At 42.9% G+C, this 21,430-nt stretch overlaps 2 protein-coding genes across 2 annotated transcripts in view; one reads left to right on the forward strand and one right to left on the reverse strand.

Moving 5' to 3' along the window:
* The window catches only part of arhgap23a (Rho GTPase activating protein 23a), a 51,761-nt gene extending 38,204 nt beyond the window's left edge, over positions 1-13,557 (forward strand). The window contains exons 8-23 of the mRNA XM_085351801.1: positions 2,214-2,322; positions 2,411-2,453; positions 3,614-3,751; positions 3,834-4,142; positions 4,250-4,311; positions 4,524-4,642; positions 5,154-5,272; positions 5,371-5,523; positions 6,165-6,243; positions 6,343-6,416; positions 6,518-6,607; positions 6,699-6,824; positions 6,921-6,962; positions 7,592-7,685; positions 11,314-11,345; positions 11,430-13,557. Coding sequence (XP_085207927.1) covers positions 2,214-2,322; positions 2,411-2,453; positions 3,614-3,751; positions 3,834-4,142; positions 4,250-4,311; positions 4,524-4,642; positions 5,154-5,272; positions 5,371-5,523; positions 6,165-6,243; positions 6,343-6,416; positions 6,518-6,607; positions 6,699-6,824; positions 6,921-6,962; positions 7,592-7,685; positions 11,314-11,345; positions 11,430-12,872 — 3,032 coding nt within the window. The 3' untranslated portion in view covers positions 12,873-13,557. The remainder of the gene's footprint in view (positions 1-2,213; positions 2,323-2,410; positions 2,454-3,613; positions 3,752-3,833; positions 4,143-4,249; positions 4,312-4,523; positions 4,643-5,153; positions 5,273-5,370; positions 5,524-6,164; positions 6,244-6,342; positions 6,417-6,517; positions 6,608-6,698; positions 6,825-6,920; positions 6,963-7,591; positions 7,686-11,313; positions 11,346-11,429) is intronic.
* Positions 13,558-16,282: 2,725 nt separating this feature from the next.
* hexim1 (HEXIM P-TEFb complex subunit 1) lies at positions 16,283-18,141 on the reverse strand. The gene has a single exon (XM_085352773.1). It carries the CDS (start codon positions 17,825-17,827, stop codon positions 16,748-16,750), a length of 1,080 nt encoding a protein of 359 aa, XP_085208899.1. The 5' UTR covers positions 17,828-18,141; the 3' UTR covers positions 16,283-16,747.
* Positions 18,142-21,430: the final 3,289 nt, after the last annotated feature.

Here is a 21,430-nt window from a genome sequence, read left to right on the forward strand (position 1 = left end):
GCCTTATGTCGGCCTCTAAAATGCACAGGAGCGAAGAATAGAAAAGCGAGGGCGGGAAGAAGAGCATGAAGAAAGGGAAGAGACGAAGGATGTTCGAGGACTGGACTGTAAGAAGAGAGATGGTTATTAAAATAGGGAAAATTAAATATGAAACCAGTGCAGGGTTTTTCTAAAATGACCATGTGGTGGTCAGTTGAAGTGTGGCGGAGTGAGGCTGTGCTGCCCTCTGCTGTTTCCTCCGAGAGCAAACCAGAGCCTCGACGCATTTCGGTCCTGAGAGTTTAAAACATCACGGCAAATCCAGCTTCTCCTCACTGCATGCAAATATCAGACCAGCCCCTAATCCTCGCTGTCAGTCAGGAAGTGTGAGCGTGTTTGTGTATGAATGTTTCTGTGCGTTAGTTTCATATCCCTTTACCTGAAACTGCTGATGACTAGTAGCCTGTGTGATCCTAACCATTTTATGCCTTTGTCTTCTTAAAAACTACGTTTCTTTATCAGCATAAAAAAATCCCCAGAATTCTTATGTTGGAAAGAAAATGAAAAGATCATTCATGCCCAATAATTTATTTTCTACCTTTTGGACAGTAACGGTTTCTCTTGCATATATCAGATCATGCCTGCGCTAGGGTAGATTTCACAAAGAACTGAAACCATGAGCCAGTAAACCTGTAACAAAACCCCCTCCTCTCTGTTAGCTACTGAACAGTTCTTCCTATGGCAGCAGAAGACGCAGGTATTGTATTTTCTGTAAACTTTTTGCCTGTTCAGCCATGTTCCTGTGGGACTTTTTCTTACTGTAGTTGGGTCGCAGCTATGCTTACTTTCCTGAGAGAGGACAGGAGCTTTTAGTGACTTCTGCTTCATCTGTGTGTTCTTAAGTGACCATATAAATGTATGTGTTTCTGACTTTCTTGTACTTCTCACGGGAATCTGGAAGTGCATCATGTTAAAGTATTGTGGTAAATGTTTTAAGGTGATAGTCAAATTTAAAGTGAAAGAAACTGTGAAAAGCGTTTTTTTTTTAAGTCTCTCTGATGGTAATCCCCCAATTCCTCATCATTCCTCTACCTTAAAACCTCTCCTCTCCTTACCTTCTCCTAACCCAACCCATTTTTTTCTTACCTTCTCGCCCTTTTTGCTAACACCTAACCCTTCTCCTTCTCTTTCACCCTTTCCTTCCTTCCCTCCACCCGCCCACAGACGAGCCAACCAGCCCCGGCGCCGATTTGCGCGCCCGGCACGTGCCGGCGTCCTCCGTTGTCTCCAGCGGCATGAGTTCAACGCCCGCCGTGGTCAACAGCCCCGCATCCCCCACCTTCACCTTCCCCCTCACTAGGCTCTTCTCACACGACTGCAGTGAGTGCCCCCTCCTCCCTCCCTTCCTCGCCACTGCATGCAGCCAAAAATTAAGATTCTCCTTTTATTTCCAATGTGGATTTATAAAGCATGAGATTTGAAGAGAGTATACAATTTTATAACTGCTGTAATCTCCATCTTATGAAGCATTTTGTCTCCTTATTGTGTTTTAACTGCCTTATTTTCTTAACACAAATGGGGGGGGGGGAAGCTGAAATCTTGAACTTAAGGATGCACTTAAGTTGTGGAAATTTACGTTTTATTTTATAGAGCTGAAAAAAAGTTTGTTTTTATGAGAAGTGAACTTTAAAATCTCACTCAAAAACCAAAATAGCTTGACAAGATGAAGTTTCAGCAGTTTGCATGTTGAATTTGTAGATTGGACTTGAACACATTGGTTTAGATCATTTTTTGGTCACAATTCTAAGCGTGCATGAAGCCCAATCTGTGTATTTTCAAATTAATTTAGCCCATATTGGTGGTGCACAAACCAAGACTTGCATGATTGTGAAAAAACTGCACAAAAAAATGAATATGGGTGTGTACACCTGTATGCCAGAGGTGAGCAAACGGTCCAAGGAAACCAGTCTAACCCCCACTCCTCTAGCTCATGTTCCTACTCACCATCTCCACCAAGTCGCTGATTCACTCGCCCTGTTAACCCCCCCCCCCCTTCCTCCACCACCTCCCGCTTCCTCCCTCACTGCCCCAATCTCCTAATCCAACACCATCCACTCTGGTGATTGGCATTACATCAACATTCTTTCTGTTTTTTTTTTCCTCTTTCTCTTTCTTTCTGCTCTCTTCTCTCTCTCTCGTTCTCTCCATTCATTCATTCATCCCTCGCTGAGCAGGCAGTATTAAATCCAGTCGCCGTTCCTCCTATGTTCTAGCCATCTCCAGCGAGCGCTCCAAGTCATGTGACGAAGGACTCAACACGTTCAGAGAGGACGGACGATCCTTGTAAGTACTGCAGATCCCAGACACCTGATAGAAATTATATTTCACATTATTAATATTAACGACTCTTTGTTGTGATGTTATATTCAAGTAGGAGGCTTCCAAAAAGAGTGAAGAGCTTCTTCACAGATGGGGTGAGTTCCTCACTTTTTATTACTGCACATAAACTGACACAATCTGTAAATACTTTGCATGTTATCATAAAATTCAAAGACGAAGCTAAAATGCAAACAAATGCAACTAAATCGTTATCAACCCACATTGAATTTAAACTAGTCATTTGTATTTATTTAACTAAGGCAATGAATTAATTATGGCAAACCAACATTAATATTTTTAAATGCGGTCATACAAAAAAATGTATGGATGGTTGCACAAACATCTAAAACAAGTTATTATAATCATTTTAATTCTCATTATCAAATTCAGGCTGAGGTTTTGAAGGAGTTTCAAATGACTTCTTCCTGCCACCGCCGAGCTACAGAGACACAAATCATATTAAACTTTTGTCATTAAAACCAGTGAGGTGTTTTTTCTGTGACACGCTGCCATAAAAGAGTCATAAAGTCTGAAATGAAGTGTTGGGACACGTGGCTTAAGTTTGCCAACGTTAAATATAATTTAACTACAGCTACAGTGAGCTGATTACACTGGAACACTATGAGTGTGTCTTCTGTTATTACAGCTTTTTAAATCAGCTTTTTATTTGTGCAAGGAAAGGATTGTGTTATGTTTTAATAAAGCTTTTATCAGGTAATATTTGGCCATATACAAAGACACATAAAGGTGCGATAGCTGATAGTTGAACTGGTGGTTCGTCCGTTGCAAAATTCTGCAGTATGGAAACTACTGCAATCTTCTGCCAGGTCAGCATGAAGAGTACAGTTTTCTTTGAAACTGTTGCATGGTATTTTTAAAAGCAATTTTAAATTTAAACAATAATTAGCAACACAAAATAATATGCATTGATGTGTTTTTGCACATTATAAAAGAAGCTTGAGAATTAAAAAATAAACAGAAGGTGAAAACTAGCTGAAACCACTTTGTGAGCTTTGAAAACTAACTTTAAAAGAAAAAGTAAGATGCTTACTTTTGGTTTCTGTTAAAAAAAATGTTATACAACCAAAATAAAAAAAGACTAAAACTAACACTGAAACCAATAGAATCGAAACTAAAACGAAAGATTTTCAGATAATAAAAACTAACTTGAAATGAGAAAATCCGCTCTAAACACTAGCTAACTGAAAACAGAAAGTCAACAAATTACCTGAAAACTTTTCCGATTGTGTTTCAGTCTCTGGACAACATCGGGACAGCGGAGGAGGTTCGGTCGAAACGTCACTCCACCTCGGAGCTGGGAAACATCACTTACAGCGATGTATGGCGAGAAGGATGGCTGCACTACAAGCAGATCCACACCGAGAAGGGCAAGGTGGGCAAATCGAGCTTGATTACAAGAGAAATCTGGAAAGCATAGCAAAGGAGTCGCATCACATCTCCTCTTTCCTTCACAGAAGGTAGGCAGCGCCATGCGTCCGTGGAAGCGTGTCTTTTCGGTTCTTCGCTCCCAATCGCTGTTCCTCTACAAGGATAAGCGGGAGGCGGTGCTTCGCGGAGCCACAATTGGAGGTTCGGCCGAGGATGAGCAGCCGATCAGCATCCAGGGCTGCCTGGTGGACATCGCGTACAGCGAGACCAAACGAAAGCACGCCCTCCGGCTGACCACCCAGGACTTCTGTGAGTACTTGCTGCAAGCGGAGGACCGGGAGGACATGCTGAATTGGATAAAGGTCATCGGGGAGAACAGCAAGATAGACAACGAGGTCAGAGAACACACTTTTACCGGGCAGATTTTCAATAACTGTATGCATTTAATATGTTCTCAGTGAAAACCTCAGACTCATAATGCAGGTGTGTTTATGTCTCGCAGGAGCTCGGCTTTTCCAGGCAGGCCCTCATTAATAAGAAGCTTAATGACTACAGAAAACAAAGGTGAGTCACCCGATCATGAATATTGCTGTCCTTTCTCCTCATCCTGCCTGGATATTCCCCTCCCACACACCAGAAAAATGCAGGTTAACTTAAATTGAAGTTAAATTTACTCTAACCTGTCCTGGATTTTTGCCACCGGACGAGCAGATACAGCTAAATTTAAATGAACCACAACAGTAATACCTACACTGTCTCTCTGTCTCCCCCTACAGTCCAGCTGTCAACAAGCCAGACTCCTCTCCCAAGTTGTCCCGTATGAAGCCTCCCTTCCTGCTCAATAAGACGGAGAACGCTGCTGGAGCGCCACGCTCGCCCAAACCAGAAGGCAAAGGTCAGTGTCGGGGAGACTCGAAGCCATCCACGCTGGCATTCGGCATTTGCTGAATCCTGGGCTCTAACTTTGTTACTGACTTTGTCTTCAAACTAATCTTGGAATCAAAACTATAAAGAATTAATTGGACCAATTATGAGTGTATTTGGAACTCCTCAAAGTTGTGAATAGCTCATCATTTAGTTGTCATATTCACTCTTGTTGTGGAGGCACCTTTAGTCAACTGCTTTGTTGTTTCTTCTCTTTTTTGTCCATATTATTTCAATATTTAATTATACCATGCTAACACAAAGCAACTATACATAAGACTGACCTAAAAAGTGCAACTCTTGCCCAAAGTAAGTACTAACCTTTTCAAATGTTTAGAGATTTTTTTAATCCCATTCTATTAAAGCAGTCTGCTGGTTTTCAAATCCTTTTTTATTTTTGTTTTAATGGGTGACAGCGTTTGGATAAGAAGGTGTTTAGTCAAACATGGAAGTTGCTAAGTTTCTGTTCAACCTGCCTACAGATGAGAGCAGCCCTCCCAAGTCTCCATGGGGAATTAACATCATGAAGAAAGCAAAGAAAGCTGGGCCCAAAGCTTTCGGTGTGAGGCTGGAGGAATGTCAACCTGGTACAAATAACAAGGTTAGCCACACTGACCTCTGTCACCACCTGAATGCGGTAAAACTGTTTTCCTTTTCCTTATTTTCTGTGATCACACGTTTCCGTGTCTCCTTCTGCAGTTCGTTCCAATGATTGTGGAGATCTGCTGTGGCCTCGTGGAGGAGATGGGTCTGGAATACACCGGCATTTACCGAGTCCCAGGGAATAACGCCATGGTGTCGCTGCTCCAGGAGCAGCTCAACAAGGGCGTGGACATCAACCCTGCAGAGGAGGTGCAGAAATATAAATATACATTCAGTCGTGTAAAAAAAAAAAAAAAAAGTGCAGCCTCTTTCATTTCTGAGATTTTACATATCAGCACATAAAAAAATCATCTGGTGCTTCGTAGGTCTTAAAATAGCCTGTAAACGCAACCTCAGATGAACCTCAGTGCTGTAATTTATTTAGCAAAAAATAAGCCAAAATCCAGAAGCAGTAAGTACACACTTATTGCTTCACAGGTGCCAGGTGCTGCTAATTGAATGCACTTGATAAACTGATCATTAGCAAGTTTGAGCGCCTCGTTTCCAAACAATTTGAAGTCTGTTATTGTCCAAGAGGTAGAAATGGAAAACCTTCAAGAGTCTTTCCAAAGATTGTTTGAAAAGATTCCAGGAAATTCCTCGATAACAATGTGAGAGGCTTCTAAAGTCATGCAGAAAACCACAACTTAAAGTTATTGCTCCTGAATGTGTTTCTACAAGCCTGCTGAATCATTGGGATCTGCTTCTTTTTTTTTTACATGATCATAGAAGGCAAGAATACTGTCGATCCTCAAAGAGAGGAAAAAAAGAAACAATTAACTGGCACTTTTAGTACAAAAGGTGATTGGTAACGATATCTGAGTCGTCTCTGTGTGCTCTGTCGTCTGCAGAAGTGGCAGGACCTCAATGTCGTCAGTAGCTTACTCAAATCCTTCTTCAGGAAACTCCCAGAGCCACTCTTCACCAACGGTGAGACCAACAGGTTCCAACATGCCATCGCAAAACATCGCTATGCAGCCTAATCACACAGCTTCATCTGACTTTTTATATCTTCTCATATCTTAACAGACAAGTACAACGACTTCATCGATGCCAATCGGATGGAAAATGCATCCGACAGACTGAAGACCATGAAGAAGTTGGTACGTGTTTACCCGCTTGGGTTAAGTGCGCGCAGAAGTCAGGCAGGTTAAACAGGTTTACGGTTTTGATGTTTCACTCTGTTTTCCTTTCATTTGTACAGATCCGCGACCTCCCAGATCATTATTACCACACTCTCAAGTTCCTGGTTGGTCACCTGAAGACTGTAGCCGACAACTCGGATAAAAACAAGGTGGGATAAAGGGAATTTGTAAATGCGGACGAAATGTATCACTGTTAAGTATTTGGTATTAATGCCATCAATATGTTCCTGGCGTCTCTAGATGGAGCCTCGTAACTTGGCTCTCGTGTTTGGGCCGACGCTGGTTCGGACGTCTGAGGACAACATGAAAGACATGGTCACTCACATGCCCGACCGCTACAAGATCGTAGAAACGCTCATACAACACGTGAGAGATGCAAACGCGCACGAACAGTATAAATCACTTACATCCTTAATAGTATCCAAGTCATGCTCAGTATTTCTTTCTCCGGCTTTCTTGCAGTGCACCTGGTTTTTCACTGATGAGCTAGACAAGGATGAGAAGGTATGCTATTGCTAATCTCTATTGCTCTAGAAAATGACAGGAAAAAAAGAAAATCCATTATTGCGGGAATTTGAAACATTGTATCCAACATTTTAAGAAAAATGACTGGTTGAGTGAAGAGTCACATCATTCATTATTTCTTTTTATTTGGTCATTTAATATTTATGATTTTTCTTTTCATGATGTAATGGAGCTCTCTGACAAACCCAACAAGTCACTCTGCTGTTTGGTGGCGACATTTAATTTTTAATCTTTGTGAAATTGGAAATTGTTGAGACATGCATTCAAAAGCAAATCATTCAAGACTTATTGACCTTTCTAGGAATCTTCTTCCAGTTTCAATAACTAATATTTCCCTAATGATAATTGTCTCATAAGTATGCAGCAGCCGCTACACTTGATCTCCAGAAATGGAGCTGAATTAATGATAGCTGCATTTGAGCTCTTGGCCTAGGGATTGAGATGCTAGCCACGTCCCCAATTTGAGTCTGTCTCACTCTGTTCTTCATTTGCTGTCATGTACTGCCCATAATAAAGACATAAAAGGCCCCTAAAACTACGGCGGATACTTAACAGTTTATGGATGCAATGCTCCGAGTTTTTAAAGTAAATCTACCCCGTCCCTGCAGACACCAGTGGACACGGAGGACGTGCAGCCCGCCCCCAACATCGACCACCTGCTCTCCAACATCGGCAGGACCGCTCTGCTCGGCGAAGCCTCGGGTGAGCACGCTGTTTACAGCTCCGCCTTTCTGTGACGAGCCGCACCAGTAGCACTGAGTTAGAATTAGTAAACGCGAAACGAATGCTGCTGCTTTTCATTTAAAGCTGGAAGTAGGTAATTCCTCACTTGTGTGTTGAATGTTGTGCGGCCAGGTTTGTCTAAAACAAGACAACAGTAATACATTTATAAATATTAAAAGAAACCAATGATCACCGAAGTTCCACTGAGAGGTTTTTACAATTAATCTGAAGGAATATATTTCTAGGACTAACAGATTGTGTTTGCTTAAAGGCAGTTGATAGAATTCCTGGCCTGATTCAGAATTCTCCTTGGAAGTTTGTCCCAGTTTAAAGTATGATTTCCCTACTTTCCAACAGAACTGGAAAGCAGCTCAAGGAATGAACATCCGTTAGCAGTTTGAGTGTTTCGGTGTTTGATAGTGTGCCTTTACTTCTCTTCTTTCTGCTGACCTCTTTTTTCCCCTCCATGTTGCTCACCTTTCACTTTCTCTGTACATTTCTGCATTTCTTTCTCTCAGCTGAGCCTGTGGAGCAGCCACTGCGGTAGGATGGCACTGTTTGTGTGTGTGAGTGTGTGTGCAACCAAATCAGTGCACCATACTGTGAAAGTAATAATAATGGGTGTGAGAGAGTGTGTGTGTGTGTGTGTGTGTTAGCGGTGGTGATGGTTTGTGTCTCCATGGTCTCCATTACCCTCCTGAAAGTCAGCGTCTCCCTCTCAACGTCAGACTGAAGTCTCTGTAAAAACATGTCACTTCAATGTCGGCCCCAGTCTGACTAATGAATTAATGGATGACTGGATGCTCTCTGAGTGTTAAAGCTGCTTTATCTGACACCGGAGTGTAAACTGTGCTCTGTCACTGAGAGACAACTCCTTCACTGGTGGCCTGTGCCTTGCCGAGCACTGCGCTGCACTCATCCTACAGGCAATTTCGGTCTGTGTGGCCCCATCGTAAAAATCCTAACATCACTTCTGCCTGTAAAGGGACTCTGCATGGTGCTGTTTCATTGTTTCATTATCCCTTCAAAAGAAAATATTTTGTGTAAAAGCTTCAAGATGGCAGCTGGAAGCTCCCTCCTTGTAGCCAAAGTGAGTGCAGACGTAACAGGAAGTCTGTTTAGCTTGGGGTGGACTCACAGGGACGTGTCCTCTCATGTATTATCGGCACAGTGTGAACTAGGAATGTCTAATGTGGCACTGGTATATATGGTAACAAGCGAAGCATCTCATATTATTATCTTTTAAAAAGAATATATGCAAAATAAGGTTATAAGGAAAATTACATTCACAGTTTGTTCCGTACTTGCTTGTCAAACTGTAAAGTTGCTATGTAGAGCAACATATAACTGTATTTGAGTCAGGACTACTATAGTCTGTTCTGAGGTTTCCTAACAGCCAGCCTGCATACAAGCAGGAAGAGCAGCAGACCTGGCTTCAGTTGCAAAGGATGTGATACTCATATAGTCAAACACATTGCAAAAAGAACAGCTGGGGTGGAGATGGGTTGCAAAGCGGCTTAAATTATGCGCCTTATATGAGATTTGCCTAGAAATGTATCAGCTGATGTAGGCTTGAGATCAGTTAATCTGCCAGGGCTGCACTTGAGCTTCACTTTGCCTTACCCCTGAGATCTAAGTTATCATCAGTGATGATCCTAGCTTTCACTTGAACCCTGTGCTACTAGAATGTCTTTTCAGTCAAGGCCAAAGAAAAATCCCAATTTTTTCCAAAAAGTACTTTTTGCTTGTCTCCAAACATAGGGTTAGGGTTCAAAGGTCGGACTGGGATCATCACCAGTGATGGTATGGAGAGAATACTCAAGTATCCTACCCATCAAATTCATATTTAACATGTGTAATATCCTAATAACGTATACCAAATCTATACTAATCAACAGAATTATACAGACGAAAACAAAAAAAATGTTCAAGAAGAAACAACAGAAATCCTGCGATCCTCACATTAGAAAAGTTCAGATGAAAACGATTCAAAAGGGTCGTCTGTTAATATTTAATTGTTTCTGTCTATAAAGTCCGCTCATAGCTGTCGCCATAGTTAACTTAAGAGGCCAGATTTTCAATAATAGAACTCAGGTGTTGTTGGTTTTATGGGTGATTTACAAAAGTTGTTTTCAAAATCCAGGCGCAGTCGGTTCATTTCTTACTTTGCTCTCTAATTGTAAATAGTGACAGTAGTTTCTTTATATGCTAAAGCCAGTTTGGGCTGGCATAATGCGTTAGTAATGCATTAGTAATGCGTTAGTAATGCATTAGTAATGCATTAGTAAAAACTGCGTTGGTCCTATGTGTATCAGAATTGTAGTGGGTAAGTGATGTTAGTGTAGCAGTAAGAAAGGCTGTGTCACATTTTGAATGTCATCACTAGCTTTCTAGTAAACAAGAGAACTTCTCTAAGCTGAGCAGAAAATACACTGACGTGGTCATTACTGCTGAGTCCCTGAGAAACAGCTCCATCCAGAAAACCTTACCAACCCTCCCCGGTTTCTCAAGAGATTTGGGTGTTCCCTTTACTACGATACATGAAAGACAAATCCAGGGCTTCATTCCTGCATTCATTTGTGAGGATTGCGTTTCTTTTCGTACTGCTTCTTTCACTGACCGATGCCATCCGTGTTTTTCGTGATGTCATCAGTGTGTGCCGTGATTTTTCTAATGAGGTTTCTCCTCCAACACCAAACCCTGCTTCCCCCCCCCAATCATTGTTTTCCCTGAACACAACTCCAGTGTGTGATTCAGTGTTTTTGTCCTTGTTATGGTCCGAGGCCACAGAGGAAAACAAGTTCCTTTAAAAATCCATCACAGGAATTGGAGATACAACTGCAGCTGCACTGCTCACTGCAGAATAAACCGTTGTATAGAGATGCAATTGTGATTTTTTTTTTTTTTTTTTTTCATTTAAGGTTAAGGAGCAGAACATCACATGCATAAATTGAATCCAATCAAAACTGTTCAATCTGCATCTGCCAGGTCATTGTCGACCCCTTTATAGGCGCTTAGTTAACTTGCACTCTTTTAACAAAATATTCCTCTACAAGAAAATAGAGTCTAATGCTGTCAAAATGTATTAGACCTTATAGGAAATCTAACATCTTCTTGTTTATGAAAATGGTTTCCTATTTGTTATGTGACCAAACAAAACTAACCCTAACCCCAGACAGGTTGCCATGACCTCGGCATTAGGAGGTTAATCTGAGTCCCTGAAGCATCCATCACCATAAAAACAGCACAGAATGAACCACTGCCTGCAACATGTGAAGTACTGATTAAACTTTTTGCAGTTTTCTGAGAATAAACACAATTTTATCCAAAAATTAGCCGCACGTTAAGACGCAATGTCCCAGGCGGTGTTGTCCACTTTGCACCTGATGGAAAACAACCTGCTTCATAGCAAAATCAGCATTAAAGTCTGTAGGAACATACAGGGAGCAGTGCAGGAGCAGTTATTTTATTTATTGTTGTTTTTTTCCTTTTAAAAAATAAGTGATGATCACAGCAACTCCCTCTGTGTCCTCCACCATGACTGTTCTGGCCTTTTGTTTACTTCGTCCGTTCTGACCCACAAATGTCTCCATTTCCTTTTCCCCAGATTCAACCAACAGTGATTCAGCGAAATCAAAGGTAACCTCCCCTCACATGAAGCAAGCCTGATTGTCCAACCTCCTGCACGCACAGATTCAGCAGTAATATTTCCTGCTTTTTCAGGGGTCATGGGGGTCAAAGAAGGACCTCACAGCCAAGGAATTCCTGGCTCTGTCCATCATGTCAGCGGTTACTGGCCGCAAACGCAGGAAGCGCCATAACGCCCGCCGCGTGGGCAGCAGCACCGACGACGACTCTGAGCATGAGCCGATCAAAGCTGGACATTTAGGGGCAGGAGAGGAAGAGGAGGTGGAGTCGCCAGTAGGAGACACTGCTCCTCGAGCAGAGGGAGAGGAGGATGATGACGAAGAGGAAGAAGAGGACGAGGAGGAGGAGGATGAGGAAGTTGCAGAGAGCGGAGTGAAAGAGGAGCGACAAGAGGAGCCGGCCGTTAAACCCAATCGGTTGTCCTGTAAAGTGGAAGAGGAGGCGGGAGGAAGGCAGGCAGCCATGTTAAACGAGGAGGAGGAGGTGCAGGCGGAGGTGAAGGGGCCTCAGTGGCGAGCTCCAGAGGATGCTCGCTCTATAGTTTCAGGTTACTCCACCCTCTCTACTTTAGGGCGGAGCTTGGGATCTGAGGGGAGGGGGGACGATGCTGATGATGAACACAGCGAGCTGGTGAGCGAGACAGATAATGAGAGCGGCTTCGCCTCGCGCTCTCTTACACAGGAGAGACCCGATAAACACCCGGCGCCACCTGTAAACACGCAGCTGCTGGCGCCGCCGCGAAGCTTTCTCTACACACACTACAAAAGCCCCGCTCTGTCAACCAGTAACATTCTCACCCCACCCACTTCCCTCACACAGAGACCAGACTCCACAGAGAGGAGCGACGGAGGGGCCCGCTCCACCACACCTTCTTCCTCCTCCTTCTCGTCCTCCTCCACCACTCACAGACTGCACTCGCGGCCTTCCTTTAACTCCCACAAGCTGATCCAGTGCGACACTCTGGCCAGGAGGAAGCTGAAGTCTGAGAAAAACAAGACTCGCTCCCCGGACCTGATGGAGTCTCCCGAGGGCACGGCTCCATCCGAGGGCTCCGGCTCAGGAACGGAAGGTGCACCCACAGCAAAGAGGGATACCTCCAGAACCAACACTTCCTCAGGCAGCAGCCAGGAGAGTCTGCGCCCAGCCCGACCCAAGCCTGCCGTGCTGCCCAGCGAGGCCGCTTCCTTCACTCCGACCGGCCCGGGCGGGAAGTCGCTGGCCGATCAGGTCCGCGCCCGACTGCTAGGCTCAGCTGACAACCTGCACCGCGTCGGACTGCGGAAACCACCGTCACCCGAGACGCGCAGGAAGAAGCGGGCTTGGCGCAGACACACTGTGGTGGCTTCCCCGACTGAGATGTCCGATAAGAGACCCCAGCTGATTGTCAGCGATTTCCCCTTATCTCCTAACAATCAAAACCAGGTCAAAACACAAGGGCTGCCTCGGGATGCAGAAGGTCTTGACCAAGGACCGGCTACACGTCAAGCACCCACCTCCAATTTCCACCAGTACCTTTGAACCCTGACCCCAACCACCGCTCCAAGAAAAGAGGCCAAAGCTGCTGATTCTCAGTTTGTGCGTAAGGATGGGGGAGTGGATGTCCAGCTGAGCTGCTGACGGCCTGCAGGTCAGTAAACTGGCAGCAGTGCAAACGGGGATGTGGTTGGTGGACAGGTGAAAAACGGCCCACCTTATTTGTTGTTGTTGTTGTTGTTTTTTTACTTTTCATTGAGCTCCATTTGCATGGCAGGGTGCGTTCCAGTGTTGCCAAAGCTTTCATTTTCTTTTTCCTTTAAGTGTGCTCTTATAGAAATGATAGGACAGAGACACAAACAGACGTCATCACGGTCGACGTAAGAGCCAAGAATTCTGATTCGTGTAACAACTGAGCATCCCTCGTCTTCTCTTCCTTCCTGTCTGGATCACAGATGACGTAAATTAAAAGTTTAATCGACCAGACGAGGATGCTGAAATGCAGCTTCTACAGTTATTAAAAAAAAATTAAAAAAATCATATAAAACCATTTCAGGAGGGCAAACAACTGATTCTTCATATCAGTCTTCCTAACGTTTCCCCTCTGACCATTCACACTGTAAAACTCCACCAAACTTCAGCTCACATGAAATGCAGTTGTCTCCCTCTACTTGTTAATAATGTTTATGTGTGTTTGCCCAAAAATATTTGTGACCATGTCTAAACGTGCAGGTGTTTGTGTTAAACGATTTTTGTAACATTTGTACAAAGCCTTGTTAAGTTAACCCTGTAAATATAAATATTATGTTATAATATTTGTTTGTACTTTTTTTTTTTTTAGGTCTTTTTTTTAAGGTTTACAAAAGTGCAAATAAGTGCACAGTTGTTTTTTTGTTTGGTTTTGTTTTCAAGATGTTACTTGAAATGTTTCCCTTAATATATTATTTGTTTTTGTTTTATATTCAATATATATATATATATTAAATATATATATTTTGTATTAAAGTAAAATTTATTGCAATTTCACCTCTTGGGTGTACCTGTTTAAAGGAGACGAGATAAACACGACTAAACGTATTCCTTATTTCCTCATAGATGGCCTTTCTGATTCACAGCACTGTGCAGGAAACCTTTATCTCACGAGATAAGTCTTATAATAAAGATTATCTCGTGGCTAGTTACACAAAATGTACACAACACTCTGTAGTAACAACATGTAGCAAGTTCTGAATTTTAATCAGGTAATTATTATGTGATATCGGACAGTTTGCAGACAGCTGATCATGCCGCCAGGGCTTCAAGTCTGGCATTACTGAGCATTGCCTCAACAGATCAGCTCATATTTCCTGAACACAGGAACTCAAAAGAAGATGCCTGACAGTGTTTAACAGACTGGTGTAGGATTTTTTTTTTTTTTTTGGTGTTTTCAGCACACAAGGTCAGGTTCTAATAAATCTTCCCTGAGTGGGGAAATGGTACGTTGGAGGAAATGAAAAAAGAAGAACAAGAGTCTGTTGTTTCTGTCTCGTCTTGACCGCAGAACCAATTTGCAGTAGCGAAAAAAACACGACCCGAGCGAGAGGTGCAAATTCAGAAGTCACAAAAGGCTTGCTTGTTTCCCTGCGACCAAATAATAACCCAGTGAAAGAGAAGAAGAATGATAATAATAAATAGGTTCTAGTCTCGTCTTACCTCAAGGTTTTTTCTACAAGTGCCTGATTTCTGGAATGTGTTTTTGTTCTGCAGTGCCATGCTCGGTTCTTATCCTTCCATTTCCTTTTGTTATTTCTGGGTCTCCTCCCCTCCTCTGCTGTGGTTGACGGTATAATTGAGGCACTGACCCAAAGATGTGTACATTAAATACAAGCAGTCTAACAGAGAGGCTGTACAAAACAAAATAAAAGAAAGAAAAGTAAAGCACACTTCAAGCCAAGGACACTTCTATGCACTCCCTTTGCCTTTAACAGAGGAGGGGAAAAGCATAGTATTCTCTCAGCTGCTTCTTTTGTTTTTTTAACAAACTGAGGTCACCTCTCTATGCCTAATAATCCACAGTGTGTGAATAAGGTACACCTAACACACCCCCACCCTACAACTGCATTAGGTCATGCCAGACAGCATCCAGTTTCCTAAAGATGAACAAAAACCTCATCAAAGGGAAACGTCGACAGTCTGAAATGTGATTTTACCTTTTGTGTCGTTGTTGTATTTTAAAAGCGTTTCTTTTTTTTGTACATACTATCTTAATATGTAACATATTGTATTGTGTACATTTGGAATTGCTTTCGAGTATGACTAATATGAAAAATGACTGGACTAAAAGAAAAAAACAAATAAAAAAACATGGTTGTCCGCCTGAACTCATTTCCCTCGTGGCTGTGTGCTTAAAAGCAGGTTATATGATGTAAATAAACAGAACTATGTTTAAAAAAAAATGTGTTTGCGTTTGTGACTTTTGTGTGTGCGCAAAACACATTTTTTACAGTGGAGATGTGCCTCACATTTTGCAGCGCGGGCATCTTAAAATAGGAGCTGACTGGCTCCCCCTAGAGGCTTGAAGAGGAATAAGACATAAAGGGAAACGGAATCTGGAGTGTTGAGGGTCTTTATTTTAATTTATGGGAATGTTTAAATATTTATGGATTCTGTGAGTAGTAGCTATAATAATGGGATTCTATTAAAACGGATGACCCCACCAAAGTAAAGACACACTTTTCATCACATTCTTAGGCTTTGCAAATGAGCAGCACTTCTCACATGATCAGTAACCAACCTTGTCTGCATGGCTGTCCACAGGCTCTTCAGGAACAAGTCTCACCACTCGCCAGACATTTTGGAACCCCCTTTAGGCATTTATTTGCAAGATATTTCTAAATTAACTTAATAAAAATTTAAGTTACACCTCTACCACTATCTACCCTGCTACATAATTATCCCATCGATTGCAAAACAAATCTCTGGGTGCCATGTCTCTTTGTATCAGGCCTGCCTAAACTTGTGAAGTTACTAATTTTAACTGGGGGCGGGGTGTAAATATATATGTGATTGGTAGCTGTAATGATGAGAAAATTCATTATCAAGTCAGAATAAAGACACGATTTTCTGCAGATCCTTGACTTGCAAAAATAATAACCACAGTGTGTCTGTATTACAACCTAGAAAATTTAGTAAAATAAACAATAAAATCCCACTTGCATGTCTTCCTGTATACCTCCGAGTGGACTAAGCTTTCATAAAGAGCATCTCATCCATATCCCATCCCCCCTTCTCATGTAGTCTTCCATTCAGAGGCCACTGATGCCTTGTGTCTGGCCCATATCGGAATCCTTGCAAGAAATCTGACCAAAGCCACTGACAGCAGCTCCTAGCTGCAGCTTCCTGTGTTTGAGGACAGGCTGAACAACACATGGCAGTCTGATTCAGAACTTCAATTTTTATATTATTTTATTGGAACTAAAAGGTTAACACACAACTGTTAAAATGTTCACGCTGAAGTCTTTTTTTTTTTTTTTGCAAAAAAGTATCTGAAAGGATGGCCCAATTAGCTGCAAGTTCTTCTTGTTCAGTTTCTGGAGGGGGGAGAAAAATAATCCGACATACAATATTTGCTCTTAAAATTAAAAACAGAACAGTTTATGTCAATGGATACCTACAAAGTTGAGCAGAGGAACAAACGGAAATTTCTTTTCAAATACCTCTTTATAAAAAAAAGGAAAAAAAGAAAAAAAAAGAAATCAAATTTGAAATATTTACAATTCTCCTTGAAAACAATAACCGAATGGGACATTAACAGCTCAAATAGAAAGTGAAACGTCAAATATTTACTTATTTTGTCCAGGTGACAAACTGCTTACAGAAAAACTTATGATAAATTCTTTTAAAAATGCAGTAGTCCCATGTTTTACCTTATCCAAAGGATTTTAATTTGTAGCGACCTGGCCCCTGTCCTTGCTGGGCTGGCTCTTCAGGAGCAGCTCCATGTTTTGGGCTTTCAGTCTCTCCAGTTCCTTCTCCATCTCTTTGACCCGGACCGAGCAGTTCTGACCCCCGGGCTCCACGGCGCGTCTCAGCCGGTTGTTCTCCTCCTCCAACCGGGACATGCACTTCTCCAGCTCCAGGTACTCCTTGACCAGCTCCTGCTTGGTCATATTCTGCAGGCTCTCGACGTGATACATCTCGTAGGTCTCGGAAAAGTCTCTTTGGAGGAACTCTCCACCCGCGTTCCCGGGCCTCCCGATGCCATCGCTGCCCCCGCCGCTGCCGTCATCGTAGTCCTGGTCCTCGTTTTCCAAGACCTCATCCTCGCTGCCAGTGTCCTCCATGCAAACCCCGACCCCAGAAGGCCGCCTGACCCCCATCTGGGTGTTGAGGTCGGGTTCCTCTCGGTCGTGCTCGTCCATCAGGAACTGAGTTGTGTTGTAAGGGGCAACCGGGAGCCCTTTGGCGAACATTTCCTCTCTTATGCGCGAAGCTCTGGCAGTCTCCTTCTCTTCTAGGGCTTTCTTTTCCTCCCAGGAAAGTTTGTTATACGGCTTCCAGTGGCGCTTCTTCTTGGAGGTCCTGCGCCTGTGCCTTTTCTTGCCTAGACGCGCATCTAAGCCCGTATCAGAGTCGATGTGCAAACTATCCACTTGTACCTGCAGCCGTCTGTCTTGGGCGTTTTTTCCCTGTGTGGTGTGGTGGTCTCCTGTCGCTCCTTGGATGCTGCGTTTCTGATGAGGCTGAGTTGAAATCGGGCACTTCTGGACCTCGTTTCCGGCTGCTAACCCAGGGCACACCTCCCTCTGCCCGCCTTTCATTTGCCGTAACTTGTCTGTGTTGATATCCTCGCAGTTCTCCGCCCGCTGCTCCTGCTTATGCTCGCTCTGTCGCCCCCTGTCGCCGTTTTGTGGTCCATCATGGTTTCTAGCTGGGAGATGCTCCAACGCGTCTCCACTGCTCCCACCTGAAGGGCTGGCTGAAGTTTTCAGGTGATGGGTCGTCTCCTCTGGCTCAGTCATCCTGGTGTTCCGCTCCTATGGCTCCACTTTAGCACATTTTTAGATGATATTCATGCTCCCGTGACTGAGTTTTAAAGTTCGTTAAAAAGACGTTAATTTGAACAAAAATATTCTACAATCTCGCGTAATCAATAAAGAAACTTTTGAGATTGTTTGCGTTTGTAAACAAACGCGCGCAAAGTAAAAGTAAACTTCCGAACAGTAAACACTTGTTACTCCTCCAAGGGTTTGTCAGAGCAACTGTCGCTAACTACCATTAACTGTTTCGATGCTGTCAGAGTTATCGTTAACCCGGAGACAGCGTTCCGCCGTCACAACAGTGTCCAGTGTGCCGCTCAAGAAGAGGGAGCTCGTGTTTATATACCAGCTCCGCCTCTACCCGTGCGCATGCTACTGCTTTCAACTCCTGATGGATTGTGGGGTATGACGTTTTCGTTTCGGCGAAGCCTTGGCGGAGACCTTCGCACCAAACTACATAGCCCACAAGTCTACCATAACTGGCGAGCTTCTTGACCAATCAATTAAGAGGATCTCGAGTCCGCTAAAGCCTACCCTACTCTTTGTTGATTGGACCAGAGAATAATTTTGCTGTTGCTAAGCTCAAGGTATTTTCTGATTGGGCAGATCAATAGTCAATCACAGGACCGTAATCCACGCAAAGAAAGCAGTCCCGGGCATTTTACGGACGCTACTATTTACAAATGAAGGGGTTGTGTTTGCAATTGAAGAACTAAAAGTTAATCTGTTTACATTTGAAATAAGTGATTTGCAAACTGGAGCAAATATGCGTGGTTTAAACACACAATAATAGGCTTTGTTTTTATTTACTCATCCAGCCAACATAGGACAAAATTACCCATACAATTAACCCCCCCTGTATTTTAAGCTACAACAACAAACTGTCTTGCGGAATCTAGTCCGTCTTCGACGTTCATTTGAGAAACTAAGTAAATACAGCTTATTCAAAACATAAATTTTTGTACATGTCAGCTGCCATAAAAATGCGTTGCTCAGGCGCCATTTAAGAGATTGAATGTTTCCGTGTCAAAAGTCTCTTCTGTGCGGAGTGATATGTTGTGGGGCAGAGGGCCAGGGGAACTCTGGAATCAGCGTAAACAAACGACATTTATTGTGAAGCTGCCGTGGAGAGCGCTGTTCCGAACCCCTCGTTGTTAAAGGGTGGGTCAGGCGATCTCACACTTGCTCAATAATCCTATTAGCAGTTGACGAAGTGGTGTAGATCAGCGTTTGAGTTTTTCCGCGGAGCCAACGTTCTGATACGCAGTGTTAGTTTTACACTGTTGTCTCGTGTTAACGGCTAAGGAGACGCTAGCTAGCTAACGTTAGCCAAACGTTAGCCAACGGGCGCTACGTGTCGTGGCTCCCAAACTAAACACTACACTACTCCACATACATACGAAGCCATACGTACTACAACAAAAATAAACTTAACGTTTAACTCATTGGTCACAGAAAACGCTCCTAGTCGGTCTGAGTATGACGAAAAACGCCATACTGCACTAAAGCTAGGTAAGCTAACGTAAGTTAGCGTACGCTACCGTGTAGCGATAATATAAAAAGTATTAAACCATGAGTGATAGACCGTTTTTAAATAAAATTGTTTGGCTTGTGTCAGTTTGTCGATTCAACTGCAGCAAAGCAACTACAATGCGCTGTGCTACTGGTAATGATAGCCATCTGCTAACTAGGCCAACGTGTTCATATGGGGCCCGCGTAATTCCTGGGCTGTTTTATTCCGATGTGATTTTCTCGTTTCACTAAAGCGATTAGTGTACACATTTCAAGTACTGCCACAGTTAGTCGAACTGTACAAGTCAGAGTACCGAAAATATACACAAACAGACTGAAAACATTCGTTTTTTGAAACAGTCCTTCACATGAGACGTTTGAGCAACTGTCTTGCTTTCAGGAAGTAGACCGCGCCTGATCTTTCCAGTTTCCCTTTAGTTAACTAGTGTTAGCAAGCTCTAGATGGGTGTAACTCGCCAAACCAATAATCTTCTACAGTATTCACAACTTTTCTGTATTGTCGGCTTGTGTGAAATAAACAAATGGAAATAAAATGCTGTGGGGAAAAAGGTTGAAACCTTTATGTGGAATATGTTAATGTGGTTAATTTGTTTTATTTGTTTTCTGATGCACATTATTTACATGTGCATACTACATGCATACATATTTGATGTCACAATGGTTAAAGAGTTAGTCATTATTCTGTGTTAATCCTTAACTGTGCATGCTTCACTGTGTCATCCACAAATTGTGTCCAGTTTTCACAAAGCAGTTTGCTTCCATTAATGGAAGAAGTGGGTTATTCAGTCTGTGGCCTTATGTTGGGTGACTGGTCTCTCCTAACACTGCCAGTGAAGACTGGTTACAAACAACACAGGCCCACTGTTTCTACTAATAGAAGCAGGCAGAGTTTCAGCTTTGGCAAATAAGCAAGGCAAACTGGGAAATCCTTTGAGAGGGGAGGTGATCTGTTCTAGTTAATATGAAACCTAATGACCATGGAGATTGAGAAACAGTACCAGGGCTTCCCATATTCTCAAATCAAGGAGCGGTGCGCAGCTACAGCACCAGAGCTGCTCCTGCATAGATCACAGCTTGTGAGGATTAGCAGGCATGACTTAATCTCTCACCCTGTCCAACATAGTAGTTGCTGCAATTGAGCGGAGATGAAAGATATGTGTAATATACTATTATACGCTGGTGCACGGGCCTGAAGAGGAGGTGCAGGAGGAGTTTGTGCAGACAGCAGGTCCAGATGGGTGTTTTAGTAAGGGAAACAGTCAATCCACCAGCTTCATTAAATGACCAGGTTAAAGAAACATCACCTTAGGCTCCATCCACCCAGCCTACCAAACCTGTACGTGTGTGTTTCCTTTGCACATGGCTGTGACTCAGCTCTGTCACTCTCTGCTCTCTGTTATAACTCCATTACTAAGACTTAATTAAGTTTGCAGGCAGTGCTCTGGTACTGTGAGCACCATCTAATAATCAAAAAATTAAAAAAGACTGCAGTGCAGGTTTTCACTTTCATAACCAACCCTTTAAATCCGTGCAGACAGCATGAACATACTGGCCACAGATGATGAATGTGGCATTACGGAACTGATTGTTGTTGTTGAGAGCTAAGCAGTTACTTTTAATAACCAACAGGGGACGCCAGCTCCTCAGTCACTGGCATTTGAATGGGGAACAGTTTTACTAAAGTGGAAGCACTTTTTTCTGCTCTTGATCTCCATTTAGAGGAAGGTGTTTACATATTTGAAAGTTTGCCTGAACAATCAGGGTTATATGTTTGCTTTACCTCCTCTGAAAGAAAAGATTTCAGCTGTTTAAATGTTTGCTGAGCCTAGACAAAGGGTAACCTGCTCTTTGCCTGTGGACGTTAATCACGCCACTATATTCATGTAAGTATGCAAGCTTTTTAAAATTTATATATGAAAAGGTAGGTGAAACAGCACAATTTTTCTTTTTGGAATACAGCATGGCATCCGCGCAAAATAAACTCGAAATAAACATTTCAAACAAGTCTATATTTGGGTTTATTTATTTTATTTACAAAAAACAAAAAGGTCC

Source organism: Diplotaxodon limnothrissa, linkage group LG4 (assembly GCF_057381915.1).
Source record: "Diplotaxodon limnothrissa isolate DT_005_m linkage group LG4, D_limnothrissa_male_GT1.1, whole genome shotgun sequence".
Lineage (NCBI taxonomy): Eukaryota > Metazoa > Chordata > Actinopteri > Cichliformes > Cichlidae > Diplotaxodon > Diplotaxodon limnothrissa.

Bases quoted from the DNA above. Each gene is read 5' to 3' on its own strand.
- hexim1 (XM_085352773.1), bottom strand. From the start codon at position 17,827: ATGACTGAGCCAGAGGAGACGACCCATCACCTGAAAACTTCAGCCAGC.